This window comes from Daktulosphaira vitifoliae, unplaced genomic scaffold (genome assembly GCF_025091365.1).
Source record: "Daktulosphaira vitifoliae isolate Bord-2020 unplaced genomic scaffold, ASM2509136v1 Scaffold_4, whole genome shotgun sequence".
Lineage (NCBI taxonomy): Eukaryota > Metazoa > Arthropoda > Insecta > Hemiptera > Phylloxeridae > Daktulosphaira > Daktulosphaira vitifoliae.
This window is the reverse complement of record NW_026099575.1, coordinates 5,524,188-5,547,361: the sequence shown is the minus strand read 5'-3', so window position 1 is coordinate 5,547,361 and position 23,174 is coordinate 5,524,188. Positions and strand designations below refer to the sequence as shown.

Below are 23,174 nucleotides of genomic sequence, written 5' to 3'. Positions count from 1 at the left end.
ATAAACCTCATCATGGTTCAGTGGTCGGTTCATTAAGTCCTTCAATTGTTTCAATTGGTGTTGCTCATAAACCTCATCATGGATCAGTTGTCGGTTCATTAAGTCCTTCAGTTGTTTCATTTGGTGGTGCTTATAAACCTCATCATGGTTCAGTGGTCGGTTCATTAAGTCCTTCAATTGTTTCAATTGGTGGTGCTCATAAACCTCATCATGGTTCAGTTGTCGGTTCATTAAGTCCTTCAGTTGTTTCATTTGGTGGTGCTTATAAACCTCATCATGGTTCAGTAAGTCTTTCAAGTTTAGCTTGGTTTACTGGTTTTAAACCTTCTATAAATCAAGTTCAATCAGTACAAGGAATTGCAAAACCGAAACCTTGTAAAGAAAACACTCAATCAAAACCAAAACCAGGACACACCATTTCAAATCAAGTATCTAGTATAACATTAGATAGCATTCATAAACCCTTTTTTGGACTAGTAAAACCAATACAAGGCTCTTCTAATCAATTAACAAGCGTAACTTGGGGAGGTATAACTAAGCCTTCTTTTGATTTTACAAAGCCACATAACAGTCTTATGTATTCGCCTACAAATGTAGTATGGAGTAGTATTATCAAACCTCAATCTGGGAAATTTCAAGGTTTAATTAAGCCTCCATCAAGTTTAACATTAAGTAGTGTGATTCAATCACATACAGTTGGTTATAAACCATTATATNTAATAATAATAATTTATTAAGCGGTCATCAAGGTGTCCTTCATATGAAACCGTGTAAGCATAATGAAGGAAAAATTAAATATAAACATGAATTTAGTCAACCATTCAATAGTTTTACTCATTATTCGCCAAACTTCTCATGGACATAAATGTCTCCTTTTCAAAACTTTTAGAACCTCCATCATATCCAAAACATACAATTTTTGGATTATTTCAATATAAAAATATGTTAATGAATTAATTCATAATAGTTCTTAGCTTGTATCTACTATCATATTTTGTTTNATTAAGCGGTCATCAAGGTGTCCTTCATATGAAACCGTGTAAGCATAATGAAGGAAAAATTAAATATAAACATGAATTTAGTCAACCATTCAATAGTTTTACTCATTATTCGCCAAACTTCTCATGGACATAAATGTCTCCTTTTCAAAACTTTTAGAACCTCCATCATATCCAAAACATACAATTTTTGGATTATTTCAATATAAAAATATGTTAATGAATTAATTCATAATAGTTCTTAGCTTGTATCTACTATCATATTTTGTTTGTTTTTTTAGCCATAAATATATTACTGTATTTATTTAGTCACTAATTATTCTTAATAAAATACCATTAAATTTAGATTATTTTAATGTTGAACCGAATAGAGTGTATTCGGAATATGTAATCCTATGCTACAAACTTAATAATTTTTATTTTCATTACATTTTTAATTTCGATAGAATAGGTAAAAAAGTATTGTTTTTGCTATGATATTTTTTTTTTGAGTCACGATAATTAGTCTTAGACAGTAACATTTTTATGCGCAATTTTTATATTTGATTAATAATATGTTTAGGACTACATATAATATTTATATTATTATTAAATATTTATATTTATTTCTTTGGCTAAATTAAGTATTGGAAATTTAATTCTAATAAAAGTTTTTTAAAGCTTTATATTAATTACACTTCATTCCAATAATTTTTATTAATTAAATAAATTATATTTTTTATAAAATTTTTTAAGTAGATCTTGTTTGAAGTCGAAGTTGAATTGGACCATCTGGTTTGTTAATGAGTAATGATTTACTATCTAAGCTTGGCCCAATCCATGTCAGAGCAAAATTTCTAACAATCTAAATAGTTTTGACAACATAGATTAATTTTAAAAATATAAGTTTTATTATCATCTTACTTTTATAAGTACAATTTGAAGAAATTGTTCTGCTAGACGTCTAGCAATACATGTCCTAGGTCCATGACCAAAGGGAAGTACAAGAAATGGACTAACTGGCGTATATTCGATTTTGTCTTTTATCCATCTATTGGGTAAAAATGTATTTGGCTCATAAAAATATTCCTCCATTCGACAAGTGANATGTATTTGGCTCATAAAAATATTCCTCCATTCGACAAGTGACTTGATTCTGGGTTACAACTACAGTCTAAATTATTATAATTTTTTATAAATCATAGTTTTTTTTATTATTTAATATTTAATCAAAACAATAAAAGTATAAATATTTTTAAAACTAATATCCAAAAACTGATATACGCAAAGTAGGATTTTTATAGTTTACATACAGAAAGATGTTCCTTATCATATGCCAAAAAAATACAATTCAATTTTATTGAGGTTTTTTCTTTGTTTTTTAAATATGTCAATTATAAGCTAAAACATCATTTTAATTCAATTTTGTTTATGCTCTACTAAAAAAATTCGAACAGTAACATCTAAGCTATTGGAAAATAGCCACATATTTAATTCACCTCTTGTAAATAATTATATTATTTTATATTATATTTTAAAATAAACTTACACCTGGTGGTACTTTATATCCAGAAAATACACATTCGACGGGCAATATTCTTCCAACACCTACTGATATAGGATTTAACCGAAATGTCTCTTTGATTACAGCTTTTGTAAATATAGCTCGTTCAATAATTTCTTCAGTAATTTTTGTATTAAAATTTGGTAAAAGCGAGCATACTTCCTCATACATTTGATTTTGTGCATTCAAATTGTTCGCCAAGTGATATAAAGCGAAACAACACGAATATGTAACCTATTTGGGTTTATCAAACTTAGTAAAAAGAATACTAAAGAATAGTTTTATCTTTACCGTGTCGATTCCTGCTAACAATATGTCTACAGTCATGCCCACCACATCTTTGACATTTGTTTCATCTGAACGAAGATATTCATCTAATAATGACACGTTAATTTTGGATTCTGAAGTTTCCCTACTCGAATTCGACAATTTTTTCTTTATTACTCGTAGAGCAATTCTAAAAAAATAAAAAACACGATAGTACAGGATAAACTTGGAATAGTTGGGATAAGTATAGACGATATCTGACAGTAATTAAAATCATAATTATAAGAAACGTTTCTATGCAAAATCTCTAGATATCTCTAGATAGTAGTGTTTAATTGTAAGAAATTGATGGAATATTCCAAAAGTAAAATGAACTCGAACTCCTTTATTTATATCCTAATTACAAGTTTTATGTTACACTAGTATAATAAATGAGTTTAAATTTATTTATTAAATATTTAATAAATTTGTTTAACTTCAATGGCCATTTGCACATAGAAGATATAAAATCAAAAATGTTAACACAAAAATAGCATGATTCTTACTACGGCAGCTATTTGCACGTAGAAGATAAGTCGTCGGCACAAACATTTTTTTTTTAATTTATAGTATATAACACAACATTTTAATTTTACAAGTATTGACAGGACGCAGTATTTCGGGAACTTAAATTGAAAAAGTTTAAGTTTTATGCAAAAGTTGCTATTTTGAATCCTTTCCTGTGGCTCAGAATGGTCAGATTTAAAAAAATATATATACTCAAATAAAGGCAAATACTTAAACAAAATATAAAAAATATGATTTTAATTCGTTAATTTTTAAAAATCACTCATCAATCCTATTTAAGCTTAATTTAAATCCTCTGTAGATTACAAAGGATAAAACTTAAATTTGTTTAGACACAAGGATTTCTTAACTAGATTTTAATTAAACATGATAAACTTATAACAAAACTCTTCTTCTTCTTTTTTCTCAACTAACTGGGGTCGGCCCCCTTATCTTAAACTTCCAGTTAACACAATCTCCCACATTATCTACGCTCACATCAGTTATCCTCATATACACAATAATACACTATGGAACGTCACAAATTCTAAGGTGGACCGTTAATCATTTTTTGTTATATCTACTTATTTATTTTTTTATCGCATAACCAAATCCGCGAATAATCCTTTTTCTGACCCAACGATGTCAACAATTCATTTTTATCGCTGAACACTAGATAAGGTGACAAAAGAAAATAAATATAATTAAAATCAAATTGTTCATCGGTATTGATCACTCCTAAAAACACCTGGGGGCCTATTTTTGAATCGCCAGTTCGTCGAACGTATGCGTTCGTTAAACGGATTCTATTGTTCTATTAGGTATATGGCCTTCTAGGTATTGTTCGATGAACGTTTATGTTTCACGATTGTTTGCAATTTATTGTACTAATATAAATAAATATTTTAAATTTTAAATTTATACAACTTTATTTTTAATTAATATATATTACTTTTTAATAACAATAATTTATCACCAACACATACGCATTTATAATTTGTTGTTAATTTAATTCACTCGATGTGAATTCAGTTTAAGTAATTCGCCAAAATTATATAAATAATTTAATTATACGAATTCTAAAAAAAAATATATGTACAATTGCATACATGTTAAATTAAAAATTATTAATGTACTTAAGACAACAATACTTAAATTTTCGAAAATAAAGTGTTACATATATTATAATTTTATTTTATTTATTTATTTTTATATTATTAATTAATATAATAGATAATTAAATACAATGTTAATTTAAAATTATATTTTAGGTAATTATGTTTAGCTAAAAGGTAAGTATAAGGGTCAAACCTTTTTAGTGTTATGAATGACTCGCCATTCGCTATTTGATGGTTCCTAACATTCAATGTAAACGAATTTTCCTATTGTTCTAAACAATAGTCCGTTCGATATTTTATACGTTCCGAACGTGTTCATGACGTGTCATATAAATCAATGTAAAATAAAATCCGAACGTATACGTTTGTTAACGGATGATTCAAAAATATACCCCCTTCCCGTAATCGATTTGAAATTTTCCGTTAGATCGGTGTTGGCTCTTTATCTCCCTTTTTCTGTCTTTGACAGTGCTAGAGTGCACATGTTTCTTTTTGAAACCTCGCCTAGGTGGTGGCGACCCTAATTATCATAGCTAGTCATTATGCAAGCGGCAAACCACGTTGTTGTAGGCCGTCAAAAAGCGCACTTGCAACTCATATTAACACTATACATAAAAATATTTTAAAAGTTTACCCTGTCATCTTTTAAATGATTTATTGATTATTTTAGATCTTTTCTTTTTATAATTTTCTTAGTTCACTTAAAGTATGTTTAAATTATTGGATGCGAGTTAAAACCACGAATTTAAATAACCAAACGGGCAATAACTCCAAAGATTTTTATTTTTATAATACAAAAAAAAAATATGTATTCTTGCGCATATTCTTATTTAATAAAATAAATACTCTCCAGTGACGGACTAACCATCCGTCAAAAGAATCAATCGTTAAGAAAACCTCCTTTTTTGAGAAAAGTAGCTATGGTCCTTAATGGGGCTAAAAGCAAAAAAAAAAAAGAAAGAATAATAATAAATATACTAACAACATAATAATATTTTAAGCAAGTTTTCAATTTCTCTTATCCAACACATATTTCAGCACAAATTACCTATGACAACACTATTTTACCTAGATCAACAGCTTTTTGAAATAAGTATCCCTTAGTTTGCAGGGTTTAGTTAAGCAGTGTTGAGTAAGTAAAAAAACTGGTTTCTATTGTTATCATTTTTTGTAACAACTGATCTGTTTCCTTACTTAATGAACACTCTTTATGAAATAATTAAATAGTTACTTTTCAATATACTCATGTCCTTTTTTAATGTTATTATACATTGGCGTATCAAATTTTTTCCAAAGTTGTGGTCCATTATCAGTTTTAAGAATAGCACTATTGATTTTCTGAGCAGCATTAATTAGATTTGAGCTATCTGAATTTGTTTTCCATTCATGGTCATTAAAACCTTGAAGCCTTTCATCAAACGCAATAAAATAAGTCACTATAAAAAAAACAGAATAAATCTTTTTTGATAATAGAAATTGGATTTATAAAAATAAAATTGGTAATATTTATATAAAAAAATTACATATAAATACTGAACACCCTGTATAATGGTACCAAAGTATATTGTTATGACAAAAAACTGTATCTTAATTAATTTTTATTGTAAATAGGTTCTTTTCAAATGAATCCCATATATAGTCTAGAATACTTCTTTTAATATATTTTTGGATGAAATTTATTTATGGTTTATTCAATACTTACACTCTAAAAATAACCTCAACAGTTCTGGTGTAAAATCTTTAATGTCCTTTTTGGACCTCATCCTTTGTTCAATAAACTGGTTAACAACAGTATCAGAACTACTGATATATTGTCTAACGCATTTGACTTTACTTAAATGTTTCTGAAATGCTTTTCTAATCTTCCACCAATCAGGACCATTTCTATAAAATAGGAATATAGCTATAAACAGTTACATTTATTTACATATTAAAGATACTTACGTAGGTAGTAAACCCCCAGTACTGTAAACATTAGGTTTATCTAACCTATATTTTTGCAAAGCGAGATGACTTCGCCTTTCTGGGTATCTTCCTTCATTTCTGTAAAGAGTTTCTATATCTTCTGGTTTGAATATCCACAGTAAAGAAACACCTGGAACAATATCTTCTCGAACAACAGGACCATATTGACGATATTTTGCTAATCCATTCATGTGCAATCGGTCAAATTTATAAGGTCCCAAAAAAGGAATATATTTATACAAAGTTCCGATAAATGGTAATGATTTTGGTCCAGGAATCTCATTAAATTCCATATGATTGTCTTTTGAAAATAGTCTAACATTAGTGAGATACTTGAATTTCTAAATAGCAAATACATTTTTTCAAGTTAAATGAAACTATTTATCGAAAAAATTAAGATTTTTTAATAAATTTCGTTTTATTATATTGGCTTATATCAAGGACTATAATCTATTAAAAATTTTCAAAATTAAAAATGCTAAAACAAAAAAAAAAAATCTAAGGGTATTCATATGAAACCCTCAAACAATTTTTTTTTTTTAATTTCTATTTAAATTTATTCAAAATTAACTAGATATACTTTAAAAATGTATTTCTCAATGGTTTTGTAATATTTTTTCTGTTAAAATAATTTAATTAATTCATATCTTTGATTAACCGGGTTTTGTACTGAAATCCCTAAAATATATTAAAACCTAGGCCGAATAAATCCTTTTGGATAATTTACCGAATACTCAACATAAATAAAATATTTATTTTTTAAATAATAAAAAGATAATCTATAAAGTTACAAATGTTCTACTGTTTTTTTTTTTATAATAAGTTTAATTCAAGGTTTATTAATTGTTATCAATATTTTTATAATTAAGATAGAATAATAATAAACAAAAAATATAAATAAATTACTTTTAAAAATATTAAAACTGTATTTACATGAATAAATAAAAAGAAAACATAGTAAAACCAAAAACTTCTCAGTTACTCATCGAAGCTAAAGCGCTTCATAAAAAATTTTGTATACTCACATTGGCTGGATTGCACATATTACACGTCTAATTTCTTTATGGGCTATTGTGCTGATCAACCGTCTTGATTGCTACTGAAATGTATGTGTATACAGTACAAACAATGAGAAGCTATGTTGTAACCAAAGATTTAAATTCTGTAAAAAAAAGTATTAACATACGTATTTATTAGCCGTAATTTATACTGTATTATACTTTAAAATATTATTGAGTTAGTGTTTTCAGATCATCTAGAAGACACATTTGATAGAATAAACTGTTTAAAATAAAAAGTATCTATTATCTGTTTTCCAATAACTATGCATAATACATAATATAAATTAAAAATGAATGAAATGATTAACATAAAAATATACAAATATTTTTATATTTAGTTGATTATTTTAAACTAATCTAGATTCTCAAAATGAATTGAATAATTTGTTAGTCTAAAAATTCGTGACAGTATTTTATTGCTGTTTATTGTAATTGTAATTTAAGGTACATGTAGTTTTTTTAATGAAGTAGCTGACATGGAAAATTAGCTCGTAACATTTAAAATCATATAAAGACATTTTGTTTCAACATTGTTAGCATACTTGTATAGCTTATATAAGCGAGAAATACTGGCATTGTAATAGAATACCTAGTTAATGTATAAATTGCCTACAAATTTTTAGCAGCAATTTAAAAAAATTTATTTCTCAGATAAACCAGACGTTATACTGCAATGCGCAATCGTTGTACATAAATATAATACAAAAACTAAATTGGGTAGTGTAAATATAAGACTTTAATTTTAAAAAGTTATAAGTGTTTAGGGATTGGGGAGTTAAATGGAATTTTTATGCGAATCTAATGACTTTTCAAAAATATAATTAATAAATTAGGTTAATTTTTTTTAAATTAAAAAAAAAAATTACTTGGCATATTTTGTTTTAGTCATTTTATACAATGACCGTTTGTCAAATCTAACTAACAACTTTATAACTTTTTATATAATTTAACATTTGTTGTAATTTTTTTAAACAATTTTCAAGTTCTTAGATTACGTTAAAAGTATTTTTTAGATACATATTTTCACAACTAGTAAGTTATGTAATGGAAAATTATAGCATTTATAAAGACCAATAACTTGTAAAAATATATTACAAGAGAAAATAATTATCAACATGTATAATAAAAGGACTTTTATTACCTTAATTACTCTAATATTGAGTATACATTAAATTAAAAATATTAACTGATATCTCAAATTTAATGTATTTTTAACTTCTTAATAAGTTAAATATTGATTCAATATTATACTAAGTAAGATATGTTGATTAACTAATATTTTTTCTATATTTTAATAAATTTAATGATTTTTTTATAATATTAACTGATCATATTACATTTAATAATTGTTTCAGTAAGTTATAAAAATTATAGTTACACATACATATCGAAATCGCATCTATTCTGATGAGAGGGTTTCTATACTTTGTAGAAATTGTAACAAATCTCTTCTTCTTTTTTCTCGCCTTAATCCCAACTACTTGGGATCAGCTACCCTTATCCTAAACTTCCATTTGACAAGATCTCCCACATCACCTACGCTCACATCAGCCGTCCTCATATCGCATTCAATAATATCCCTCCATCCCTTTTTGGTCATCCTCTACTTCTTTTTCCTTCAACATTCATTTCTATAACTGTTCTTACAGCTTCCAATTCCTCTCTCCATATACCATGACCAAACCATCCAAGTCTATTTTTGCTCATATTATCCAAAATTAACACTACACCTATACTACTTCTTATATGTTCGTACCTTATCCTATCTTCTCTAGTCACTCCACTCATCTATCTAGAATTTGTAAAAAATAAATTGTTTAAATTACAGTAATTTTTCGACTATTTCTCTTTTCAACTTAAATTTAATTGTTTTAAATGATTTAAAAATCGCGATATCATATTTTGGGAATAATGTTATCATTATCAACGCTAAACATATACAAACATCAGAAAAATTTCACTTCAAACGGCCTAACAACGGTGCAAGAAACACAGTTTTGAGGAAATGATTTATTTCTTCAAGACCACTGAACTTGAGTCATTAAGTTAAATCAAACTAATTACTACAAACGCACGATACAATTAAATCTATGTAATATAAATACTTTGAAATCACTTAACACTATAACCTTTTCTTTTTTACTTTTTGTATTAACCTTACACGGTGTAAATTTTAGCAGACTAAAGAACTAGCATTTGAAGGCTATAAGTAAATTAAAAAAAAAATCCAATAACATTTTCAAAATTTTTGTAAAATTTAATAAAAATAAATAACTTATTATTGAGCTGATAGCACATCCTATACTTTAGTTTTTGAAATAAATTATTTAGCTGTAGTTAAAATAATATAATAATTTTATTTTGAATACTAACTACATAAAAAAACAATTCGCCTATAGTACCCAATCTATAGATATATAGCCCAAAAACGGTTACAGAGCAAATTAATACCAATATTTATTCATTGATGTATAAATTTGAGCATAAGTACTTGTAATTCCCATAATAAAACAACCAGAAGAAATTGATGGACTACCTAACACAAAATCGTTTTATAAAATTGGTCATCTGTGTGATTTAGTAAGTTTCCGGTCACAGCAAAACCGTTATATATTGACTATGAACAATACAAAAATAATTCATCATTCTTAACTTTAACATTTTATATCGTTATGTTGAGTATAGTTTTTTAAGCATACCATTACCCACAGATTTACTAAAGCATTAAATACTTTGTATATGGTCAACAAATACGACGGTTAAGTGAAGCCAAACATAAAATTGAGGAAAAAAATATATAGATAATAGTAAGCCTTAAAGGTTTTCCATGTTGTCCAGTCTTATAATATCTTATCTGTGATAATAATATAAGATCTTGATAACGTCTAAGCCCAACTTATCGTAAAGTTTATAAAAGACAATATGTAAGGACAATAAACATAGCATGTTTATAAATTGATCCTTTATAATAAATCCATTAGCTACAAGTTAATATAATCCCTTGTATATTATACATGTAATTTAACTAAAAAATTCAAAGTTTTAAAGTACAATACAAAGTTTTTTTTTAAATGAAAATGATTATGCTACAATATATTTGGAACAATTAAACTATTTAATCATTTTTATCATAATATATAATGATATACAAATTAATATTATATTTAATAATCTGTAGTTGTTCTTAAGTAGTTGACTTTTGATGGCATTGCACACTTATCATGACCATTTGGAAATAGTTCATCTAGATCTTCATCTTTAACTGACGGCAAAATCATTACTTTTTCACCCGGCTAAAATATATATATAATATTTCAATGAAAATAACAAGTATAAAAATAATAAAAATCTCTAAATCTACATACCACCCAATTTGCTGGTGTAGCAACAGTTTTTAATTTGTGAACAAGTTGAAGTGAATCAATGCAACGCAATATTTCCCTGAAATATGCACAAATTTTAGATTTTATGTTTTAGCTATAATTTATTTTTGATAAATCCACAGATTCATATATTGCAATTCATTGGTATAATCAAATTTATGTTCATCTCTTAAATACCTATCTATGATTACTTGCAAATATTAATGAGTTTAATTCACAATATAATACTTTAAACAAATAAAAAATGCAAATAAAACTGGATATGTTTAAAGTAGTTGATATAAAAAAAAGTACAACTTTTTAAAATTGTTAAGACTTACTGCGTATTACGCCCAGTACTGGTTGGGTAAATCATCATAAGTTTTATTCTCTTATCAGGTCCTATTATATAAAGAGAGCGAATGGTCATAGCATAATCTAGATTATCTTTATCTTCTTCAGATATCATATTTAACTTTACAGCTAATTCACGTTTGCTATCACCAATTATTGGATATGGAAATTCTCCTTTAATATCATGACAATAAGATTTGATATCCTATAAAATCCAATTTAATCAAAAATTAATTTTTAGTTTATCATTAAAAATTAATGAAAAAAAGGTTCAAAGGCACTTTACCAACCCAGCAACTTTTTTTATCTATCTGTTTTTCCCACTAATAACTTACCTATATGTAATTTTTTTTGGAAACATTTTGTTAAAACTATAAACTTCTAGTTTACCATTTGCTTAATATTAAGTTGTTTTTTTACAAATCTTGCAGTTTAAAATTTGCTTTTTATTCAATGATATATTATTAGTACATATTGTTTAAGTACTATAATGGAAATTACATTGAACTTGTATCGAGTTTATGCTAGTTGTTATTTAAAGTAAAATTATAGTTTTATGATGTTTGAATATACCTCAATCCAATTTAAATGACTTTCTATCTTGTCACATGATAATCCTAAAAGTTTGACATTCCTTTTTTTAAATTCATCACTTAAGACAGCCAATTTTCCTAATTCAGTAGTACAAACTGGTGTAAAATCAGCAGGATGTGAGAAAAATAAACACCAACTATAAATAAAAATACAAAAACTTATACTTTTTTTACTTTACTTATAAACTAAAATAATAAACTTACATAGACACATAACTACTATTAGAATAAGAATTCAACACATTTGTAGTTGTTACTTCAAAAAGTCACAATAAACTAAATTTAAATTAACCGTTTGTATATAAACAAAACAAATTTAAAAATTAGAAAAATAAGTGATAACAATAAAACATACAGAAAAACTAAGATAATTTTATATAAATAAAGTCATCAATTTGCTATTATTTTTTTAAATTTATATATAACTAATAATTTTATAATTATAGTTATACATAAATATAAAGTATATGTTATCAGCTTAATGGCAATACATCACAAGTCAAAATTTTTACTTATTTTTAAACAAAAAGAGTACACATTTTTTTTTTTACTTTTAAAATTATCATAAGAAAAATATTTCATGAAAATTTTATAATAGTATTGATCAAAATTAACAGAAAAAAAATAGAAAACTTTACAAGAGAAGTTATGTACTTCTCTTGTAAATTTAGTTAAACTTGATTTGCTTAAGATTTTGCTATATAGTCAACAGTGTGTAGACAGATCTAACTCATAGCTCTTATAACTTATGATTCTCAAAACATGTTTAACTTTTATTACTTTTAAAAGTGTATCAAATTACATTTTTTTTTTTTTAATATAAAATTTTAATATTTTTTTAGGATGGCTTATCTATTCACAATTTTAACACTTTCTGAGAAAATAAATGATAGGTCAATAAGAAGATTAAAATAAGTACTCTATGGACTGCCTATAATAAATACTTAGAATGAGTAAATAAATTGAACATGTTTGGAATTATATTATCATAAACAATTTCATGTATTAAAAATTATTTTAGTATCCTTTATTGTAAATTTTAAAAAGATTATTTTTTTAAATATTAAATTTTCAGGTTCAAACTGTAACAAAAATGGAATTTCAATTGGTTTTAGAAAAAAAATTATTCATTGATTTTGATGATTGCATTTAAGAAGAGTGCATTGCTGAAACTTGTAGTTGACTAATCAATTAAAATTGTAAAAATAAATAGCCTATCTCAAAAAAAAATATTTAATTTTTATTTTAAAAAAGAAAATTACACAAAATAGGCTATAATTTAATCCAAGAATACAACCGATTGATTTTTAAATATAATTGATCATCAAAAATTATAAGACTTGTCATTTATTTCGCCAAGTACATGCACAAGTTATAATAAATAAATTATAATTAAAATGATTTATAATATTTAATGTTATTTGTAAATTCATAGATAATCAAAGTCAGTTATTATTTGCAATAAATAACTTACGAATCGCCAATCCAATTGTAAAAAGATATTGGACCCTGGGTAGATTCTGCTGTAAAATCAGCAACAATACTTCCTAAACGCATTTTTAAAGATAGTGACAAATAATTTTCAAAAAAAAGAAAAAAATATCTCGTTGAATAGTAACTATAGCACTTCTAATAATTAGATTCAATAAAATGGGCGTGTAGGATTTGCATAAGCTAGTTAAACTTGTTAATATAATAGTAATAGATTTCCTAGCTGTTTATTTTCAAAAACAAGTGAGGTTATCTGATAAAAATGATAAATCCCACCAATAGCATGGTGGGTTACTATAGCTTTCACTTATATTAAGAAGTCTTAATTGTAATTATTTCTAACTAAGTTCACAAATAAAATGTGCGCTATTAGGGCTGATAGTTTTTTTTTAGATTTTTGATCAATTATCCAAATACAATAGCTATAAGTTAATCAGAATATTAATTTTGTAATATTTAATATCAAACCTTACTAAAATTTGCGAATGTAAACCTATGTTTTAAAACTATTCAAAACCAATTGTTGTTTACCATAGATAACTATTAGTGAAGGTAGTTTATTGGCTACAATAAACTCAACACACTAACACAATTTGACATTATTCTAATATTTTATATGATTTAATAATTTATAACATTGGGCATCTCCACTTTATATAATGAATGAAACATATAATAAATAAGATAAACAAATCAATTCAATTACTTTAACAATAATATATGTAGTAATTGTAAACAAGAGATAAATATTCGTATATATGTATAGCAATCCGACATGGTCCTTCTCTGTATGCGACCCCCATTTATTTATCAAAGCGTTCCCGTGTTGACGTAATGCCAATTGCGAAAACGATCGTAAATTACCGAAAAGTACGGCAGCTCAATAACTGAACACCAAATGTGTCAATTGTTTCAATATTAAATGACCGCGGCCACTAAAATTAATCATCTTTTGATAAAACAACCATAAACATAAAAATGGAAGAAGTTCAATTTATAAAATAACAAATACATTTCTTTTAATAACTATACGATCACGAGATCTACGGCTCAACTATCACACCGGTACATATGTTGACCACCATCTGACATCGTGTATTTGATAGCATGACACAGTGGGGCCAACTAATATGTGTTTGATGGCGCCAACATCATCCACCAGTTGAAATTGATGTATTTCGATTCCATTATGATGCAATTCATAGTTATACGTGGAATCAATATATAGTTATAGTTTACATTAATTAAATTATAGCTAAATAGCAATCTTATAATCTGTAACCAATCCTCATAATAATAAACAACAAATCTGAAACATTATGGTAGTCAATTTTACATGGCATTGGTTTTATAGAAAATATTAAAGCAAATCTAAAAGAGATTTTTAATAGATAAGGATATATACCAAAAAGTTCTTATTGGACAAGAAAATTAATATGATGCCTTTTTTTAAATATAAATTAAATTTTTTTTTATCTTGAAGCTAGAATCATTTAAACTTACATAAATATATTCTTGTTGAGGAAATACTTAGATTATTTATTAATAAATGAATTAAAAGTTGTAATACAGTTTTGATAGTATGTATTTATTTATTTTCATTGTATTTTTATGAAATGAGACATTTTTGTTCGTATAATAACTTATTGAATGTTTATTTATATATTTAGTTAAATTGAGTTGTGTAAATATTTTACTAAAATCTTTGTGACTCATATTTAACAAAAGATAGTTTTGAATTTTCCAGTCAAGTAAAATATTAAAAATAAGTTATCGATTTCTTTGTAGTGACTAATTAATAAACTTTTTATCTGTTTAATTAGATCTTATGAAATGAAAATCACAATTTTCTTAACAAAAAAGTAAAAAATATTTGTTATTGTACTTAGTAATGTACTTAAAGTGTTGTGTATTAAGTTAAATGATATTATATTGAAATTTTATTTTATTTACTTTATTGAATGGCTAGTTTTATTTCATTTTTATTAGTTTGATTATTTGTCTAGATACTAATTTTTAACACATTATAACATTAGATATTACGTACAGGGTTTTAACTAATGATAATTAGAATTACGTTTCTTTTTTATAAATATTTACAATATTAAATTTTAAATGGTACATTTTACAGTAACAAAAATCACCATGTCCACTGTGCAGAAGGCAACAGGAAACCACTCCACATATCACTTTCCTAATAGTCCAGTTCATCTTGGTATCTGGTTTATCCAAGACCCGGAGCTGTGAAGAACAAAAAAAAATTTATATAAAACGTTGGGATGGAGTTATTTGGATTACAGTTAACCAAAAAATTTTATATGTTACTAATTAAATTTATCTGATTGAATTATTTTCAAAAAAGTTTTAATAAAGAATTAAAAATCAGTTTAAAATAAGTAGTTAAAAGCAAAATATTTTTATGAAACAATGCAAAAACATTTTTGTATTTTTCATGCATACATATTTTATGAACTTAATACATTTTTCTGAGTTTACAAATGGAATTATTTCAATTATGTTACAATATATAATATTCTCAATAAAGTAAATTATAAATTACATAAAATAATCACTGATATTAAATTAGGTTTCTATTACTATACCCCGACCTCTCCCTTCAACAACATTAAACATAATTTTTGGTAAAATCTACTAGAGTGAGTTACAAATATGCTAGATTTTATATAGTTAATATTTTAAATTTGAATGTGCCAAATGAAGATTTTAAAATTAAGTGTGCATTATTTATATTAATAATTTTGACAGTATATGTTATTTTGACAGTAAATTATTGTAGTATTCAGGGTAATCCTAGAATTAATTTTCAAGGGGGTAGGGACTTTTTCCACTTATGTACCTTTACGAATAAACCTGTCTCTATTATATTTTTAAGACTCATTTTAGCAACAGCCATGCTGTTGCTGATTGCTTTATTAGCGTTTAATTTATTAGTCTACTATTCATTTGTTGAAATACAATTTTCTTTTCTTTGGCTTTCAACTTAGTTTCGGCGACTATTAATTGAAAGTTAATATAAATGTTGGGTATGTGCTGATTATCGTATAGTAAAGAATTTTCTTACGACATTGCTAAAAGTGATTATGATTAAGCGTGGTATATTGTCTGTCACTGCTCGTCTGTTCGACCGCCTTGGTTTTATTTCCTGGTTATATTTTAGAAAAAAAACAATCATGCTAGATATATAGAGAAGTGGTTTGGATTAGGACGAGGAAATGTCAACTTCAATCATTAAACAATGGACGAAATTTTTAGACGAACTATTAGATTTAAATTCCCAGGATAATATGTGGTACTACATTCAAAGCGATGATGTTATATGGTAAACATACAACAATTTTCCGTTTGATATTATATGCTGCGTTATTCTTGGACTAGTGGATAGATCGGATACAATAGTTTTTGTTACTCCTTCTTCCTATATCTACGACTTATGTTTGGTCTCGTTCCATGGTCATAAGTACTAGGATCTATATTTGTGTTGAACCGGATCACATACATAATTTGTTATTAGATTGTCTGTGAGGTTATGTAAGGACTAATATCAATCCAACGGGTTGTACTTTTAGGGGAGTAATACCATCTCAGCTAAGTTTGATATTATTATACAAAAACCTTTGATCAATAGCAATCTTCCTTTTCTGTCTTATTAGTTTCTGAATTACTAGATGTAAAATGTAAAGTTGTTGCCTTAGTAAGCATAAGCACGCCGTTGATTGACTGATTTAAACGGCTATTGTTATATAGTCGATTGGTACGTGTTATTATGTGGATGTGGCAATTCATTTCAAAACGCCATGGAAAGACATCACCACAAAATGAAATTACAACTTCACTCTAAGCTGTGTGTGCATGCACAATTGATATATTTTACAGGCAGAATTACAATGAGGACGTAGAATATCTTTAATGTTGTATGCTAGACTTTTTCCCTCATTAGATCTTATCCGTGTTGGAAATCACATTAAGCTTGCGGAACTTATTGAAAATCAGAAACACTTGTTAATGTTATCCAGTACTTCGCATTTCTCTGTTTTATTGTTCCAACATTGGCATGAGGTGAGATGCCATTCTGGTTCGAAATTCAGAATGAATACGGTGGCCCGCCAATTTTGGATAAATTCTGCTCGGAAGATTGCAAGGAAGATAATTTGAGTATGTGTAGTATGTTAGATTTTTGATAATTCATCCTTAATCCGTTATGGCTTATTTACGTACGTTCAGAATTCTAGGCAGTTATTCCTTCTCTAATGCCGGAATAAATTACGCAGGGGCTTTTTTAATGAAAGATCAACGTTTATGAAAAGCTAGAGAGCATAAGGTATATGTGTCCATGTTCATATGTATAAGCACTAAAGCGGTACATGTAGAAGTTGTTTCAGACTTGTTAACGGCAGTTTTTTTAGCGACTTTAGAGAGATTAGTTAGTCGATTGCCGAACCAAATTTATTCAGATTGCAGTACTATATTTTCGTCACGGACAAACTATTACGTCAGTTTGTTAACGCCCCTAAAAGTCGAAGCTACTGATTCGATGTAATTTCTTGCAACTGAAATTTCAATTTACCTAACACGTCATACTTCAGAATATTATGCGAAGTGGCAGTTAAGTCACTGAAGTCGCTTCTGTTCCAGACAATAGGAACTTATGTATACGAGGGATTGGTGACAATAATAACTCTAGTCGAGGCCGTACTTAACTCACGCCCTTTGAGCCCAATCAGTGAGTAATGATGTAGAATGTAGAACTCCAGGGCATTTTTTTATTTGGTATCCTCTATTAGCTACACCCGGAGAGGAAGTTCCAGAAACTAAGAAGGATTTAGCGTTACGATGAACTTTATTAAAACAGTGTTATCAGGCCATCTGGAAGAGGTGGTTAAATGAATACTTAAACTCTCTTTAAACTAGGAATCGATGGTCCACAGGTGATTCCATTGGAGATATGGTTATTATCAAGCAAGACAACCCCCATTTACGGTGGCATCTTGGGCGTATTAAAAATGTTCTCTAGTGACGAAGGGGTCGTCTGGGTCGTTCAGTTGAATACAATAAATGGTAAGATAAAAATACCAGTGATTAAATTAATGTAATTGATGAAAGAACCAAGTAGTTGTGCAATGTGTTAGTGTGTATTTTTATGTAGTTGTAAACAAAAAAAGAATATTTAAGAAGGCTCTCGTTACCCTATTACCATACCAACTCCTTTAAATAAGTTTTAAAAATATGGGATTTCATTTATAATTTTTTTTTATTGCCAATTTTGCAATCTTCTGAGCAGAATTTATCCAAAATTGGCGGGCCACCGTATTCATTCTGAATTTCGAACCAGAATGGCATCTCACCTCATGCCAATGTCGGAACAACAAAACACAGAAATGCGAATTACTGATAATTGCCGTTAACAAGTCTGAAACAACTTCTACATGTACCGCTTTAGTGCTTATACATATGAACATGGACACATATACCTTATGCTCTCTAGCTTTTCATAAACGTTGATCTTTCATTAAAAAAGCCCCTGCGTAATTTATTCCGGCATTAGAGAAGGAATAACTGCCTAGAATTCTGAACGTACGTAAATAAGCCATAACGGATTAAGGATGAATTATCAAAAATCTAACATACTACACATACTCAAATTATCTTCCTTGCAATCTTCCGAGCAGAATTTATCCAAAATTGGCGGGCCACCGTATTCATTCTGAATTTCGAACCAGAATGGCATCTCACCTCATGCCAATGTCGGAACAACAAAACACAGAAATGCGAATTACTGTTAATTACCGTTAACAAGTCTGAAACAACTTCTACATGTACCGCTTTAGTGCTTATACATATGAACATGGACACATATACCTTATGCTCTCTAGCTTTTCATAAACGTTGATCTTTCATTAAAAAAGCCCCTGCGTAATTTATTCCGGCATTAGAGAAGGAATAACTGCCTAGAATTCTGAACGTACGTAAATAAGCCATAACGGATTAAGGATGAATTATCAAAAATCTAACATACTACACATACTCAAATTATCTTCCTTGCAATCTTCCGAGCAGAATTTATCCAAAATTGGCGGGCCACCGTATTCATTCTGAATTTCGAACCAGAATGGCATCTCACCTCATGCCAATGTTGGAACAATAAAACAGAGAAATGCGAAGTACTGGATAACATTAACAAGTGTTTCTGATTTTCAATAAGTTCCGCAAGCTTAATGTGATTTCCAATAATAACATATTTTCAAAAATGTAGTAACATTTTGTGCAATTTTTATTTAACAGTTTTATAATATTAGAATGCATAACCGATTTTAAGCAGCCTTCTATAAATTTAAGGTATTTACAAAGAGGCATAGATAATTTATATAGTGAGAGAAGGTATCTTATACCGATAATTTTTAATTTAGTTTGATTCCATCAAAAAATATTATAATGGAGGATTGAACCTCCTCAACCCACGTTAAAAAATTTGTATGTAACAGTTAACATGATGTCTAATTTGGTTTTTTGAAGGGAGGTCTCTAAGATCCCCTAGTTGTATCTATGATTTACGAGAATCATCATATCATCAATGAGGTTAATGTTTTTTTTCCAAAACTTCCAAAAATGTGTGTCACGAGACAATTTTTCTTAAAACCCTCTCACAAACCTATCTTTACATGTACATTAAGTAGTTTAATAAATATAAAATCTTTATTTAATTATCACAAAATAAATAAATAATAAGAAAAATAATGTATGTAATATGAGTATTATAGTATTCAATCCAAACTTTCGCAATTAATTAAAATGTATTTAACTTCAAAATGTTAATCCATTAATTTCAGTGGCGTCATTTGAAGTGAGAGCAACTTGACATTTGCCCCAACCTGATTTATCAGTACAAATCAAAGACGGTCGAGCTATACTTATACTGAGCCATACCGGGTTATTTAAATGTACTCTACGAAACATAATAAACATTTAAAATTTAGTTGAGATAATAAAATTTTATTTGATAAGAAAAATACTGTTTCCTCAATAACTTTTGAGAATTACTCATTTATGAAATCACCGTGTTGACAGTAATCACAGATAGTTAAATTTTCAGTTATGAGTTACAACTTAATTTTAAAATAAATTTTTTATTATTTTATATGTGCAATATCTCTCAATTGTAAAGTTTTATTTTTTTGACGAATAAAATAATATGTCAGAAGTTTCTAAACTAGCAAAAACGTTAAAAATATATATTTTATACATTTTAAAATTGTTAAAAAAAGGAAAATCTACTAATATCCATTCTTTGAAAATTTTTTTTTTAATATATAATTAGATTAATGGTTTAATTAAGGGAGTTAAATTGCGAGTGAAGCAAGAGACTTAGTGAAATGATGGAGCGGTCAAAAGTTTTCTATTTCAGCATAATCTAAAATATTGCACCTAATTGATTTGTAACAATTTTTATTTTTATCAATCACAATAATTTTTTTATAGTAACCATAGTAATTGATAATACCAGAACCATAATGATTCATGGGATATTTTTTTATAAAATTCGATAAATAATAAAAAATTATGGAATCTATTCATTAGTAAAGATTATTTAATACTTTTGATAAAATTTTACTATACTTGATAAATATATTGTGATTATTTAGCGAGGTTGTTAAAAGAATTTGTTTAAATTATAAGTAAAAAGTTTAAAACGTTAAAGATATTCCATTAAACCAATGTTATTTTAAACACTACACGTTAAAGACAATACAAATAAAATAACCTAGATTTTATTTTAATTTATTAAAAATTAAGTTCACTAAAAAAAAAAGATTTTCTAGTTGATTTTAAGAAAAAATTTAATAAAAAAAATATCTTATTAACGTAGATATTAACGTCATACATTACATAAGCTTTTTAAAGTTTGTAAAAGTCTGATTTTTGTGTGGTTTTACGATTTTTAACATTATAATTTGAATCGAGAAAACTACAAGAAAACGAAATTTTTCAAACTAAATATTAGTTATAAATAGGTAACTTTTTTCATAAAAATTATTTACGCTTAAATAGATAAACTTTAATTATAGAGATAGATTAAATAAAGTCTAAATAACTAGAACTAGTGTGATTTTTAATGATACAATGAGATTAGAATTTTTATTTATTTTTGACTACGTTAAAAATTTATTTTATATTATTATAAATAAGTAATAAGCACATGTTTTTAAAGTGGTCCAAACTGTAAAAATTAAAAAAAAAAGTAATGCAAAATTATATACATATATATACAGAGTGTTCATTAAATAAGAAATGTGTCGATTGTTGCAAACCATAAGAACAATGGAAACCCGTTTCCTTACTTACTAAACAATATAATTCATTTATATATATTAAATATTAATGCAAAATATTCAATGTATAAAAAGTTATTAAAGATTTTAAAACATGGTGGGACACTCTATGTATTTAAAGAACTCGGTATAAACAGTAATAATAGGAAAATATTATAGATAAATTTAAATTTGTAACATCATTTTAAATTTACTTAATTATATTATTTTGAAAAGATATGTCTTTAGTATAGATAAACTAAAATATAATTGAGTTATTTACTTTTAATTTTATTATTGTAATATTATGTCAAAGTAATGTTTACCTCAAATATAACAAATTAATCAATTCATATCAATGATTACATATTAGGGCATTATTCGAATAAAATATTATTTGAATAATCATCTAAATAAAAAATTATTCTGATCATTATTTTATATTTTTTCAAATATAATTATTATAGATAAATACAAATAATTTTGTAACATACGAAATGTATACAGAAAATAGGGGGAATTTTCGTTTTTTGAAAAAAATATTTATTTATTCGTCTACAGTAATGTTGTCGCCTTCAAAAAAATCCCCATAGATATTGTGCACTTGTGCTAACATTTCTTCCAATCCTCGAAATACTTCTCAAACTCAACCTTTGGAAGTCTTCCGTTCATTCAGCGATGTGCTTTTAATGTCTTCTATGCTTATAAAACGACGGGCCTTTAAGGTTCTCTTTATTTTTGGAAATAAAAAAAAATCACACAGAGTCATGTCTGGAGAATATGAAGACATGGGCATCATTACAATATTGTTTTTGGTAAAAAATTCACTAACAAACAATGAAATGTGAGCAGGTGCATTATCGTGGTGCAAAAGACATGAATTGTTTTGTTACAAATTTGGGCGTTTATTTTCGGATATTTTCACAAAAACAGCGATGAACTTGTTGGTAGTACTCCTTATTGACTGTTTGATCTCATGGTAAGAATTCATGATACACTATGCCATTAAAATTGAAGAACACAGTGAACATAATCTTTACTTTCTATCACACTTGTCGATCCTTTTTTCGGTCTTGACGATCCAAAATGCCTTCACTGGGATGATTGAGCCTTAGTTTCGACGTCGTATCCATAAACCCATGTTTCATCACCTGTTATAACACATTTCAGTAATTCTGTATCGTCGTTGACTTCATTAAATAACTCCTGAACAATTTTCATTAGTTGTCATTTTGTTCAAAATACAACAATTTTGGAACAAATTTTGCAGCTACGCGTTTCGTACCCAAAACATTCGAATAAATTTCAAGGCATAAGCCAATCGATATGCCAACATCATCAGCGACTTCTCTGATTGTGATTTGGCGATCGCTAATAACCATTTCTTTCACTTTTTCATCGGATTTTTATGTGCTAGGGCGTTCGTCATCTTCAAAGTCTTCACGGCCATCTTAGAAACGCTTATATCACTCGTAAACCGTTGTTTACTCACGAGTCTACTATGAGAAAACCATGCCTTTGTTAACATTTCACACACTTAATTTCATTTTTT

General features: G+C 27.0%; 2 protein-coding genes and 1 long non-coding RNA gene across 8 annotated transcripts in view; 2 read left to right on the top strand and 1 right to left on the bottom strand.

Moving 5' to 3' along the window:
* LOC126903966 (titin-like) overlaps positions 1–737 on the top strand; it is a 6,885-nt gene extending 6,148 nt beyond the window's left edge. The window contains exon 4 of the mRNA XM_050682561.1: positions 22–737. Within this exon, the coding sequence (XP_050538518.1) occupies positions 22–737 (716 nt within the window). The remainder of the gene's footprint in view (positions 1–21) is intronic.
* An 872-nt stretch (positions 738–1,609) lies between these two features.
* Positions 1,610–14,360, bottom strand: LOC126906333 (uncharacterized). 6 transcript variants are annotated; one of them, XM_050686891.1, is made up of 10 exons: positions 14,005–14,360; positions 7,463–7,599; positions 6,417–6,778; positions 6,175–6,356; positions 5,704–5,908; positions 2,833–2,998; positions 2,527–2,775; positions 2,127–2,151; positions 1,902–2,083; positions 1,610–1,842 (listed from the first exon to the last, which is right to left on the bottom strand). In XM_050686891.1, the coding sequence occupies exons 2-10, from the start codon at positions 7,478–7,480 to the stop codon at positions 1,729–1,731; spliced, it is 1,503 nt and encodes a 500-aa protein (XP_050542848.1). In that variant the 5' UTR covers positions 7,481–7,599; positions 14,005–14,360; the 3' UTR covers positions 1,610–1,728. The 6 variants fall into 6 exon arrangements, with proteins under 6 accessions (XP_050542848.1, XP_050542850.1, XP_050542849.1 ...); XM_050686893.1 differs by having other exon boundaries at positions 14,163–14,360; XM_050686892.1 differs by lacking the exon at positions 14,005–14,360 and adding an exon at positions 13,282–13,992.
* Positions 14,361–14,371: 11 nt separating this feature from the next.
* On the top strand, positions 14,372–15,699 carry LOC126906335 (uncharacterized). The gene is made up of 3 exons (XR_007704223.1): positions 14,372–14,878; positions 15,122–15,160; positions 15,430–15,699. It is a non-coding gene; the product is annotated as an uncharacterized LOC126906335 (long non-coding RNA).
* The last annotated feature ends 7,475 nt before the right edge of the window (positions 15,700–23,174 follow it).

Coding starts and splice junctions, on each gene's coding strand:
- LOC126906333 (XM_050686891.1), bottom strand. Junction 6,357..6,416: donor ACTGGGGGTTTACTACCTAC/GTAAGTATCTTT, acceptor CCTATTTTATAG/AAATGGTCCTGATTGGTGGA. Junction 2,776..2,832: donor TGTTAGCAGGAATCGACACG/GTAAAGATAAAA, acceptor AAACCCAAATAG/GTTACATATTCGTGTTGTTT.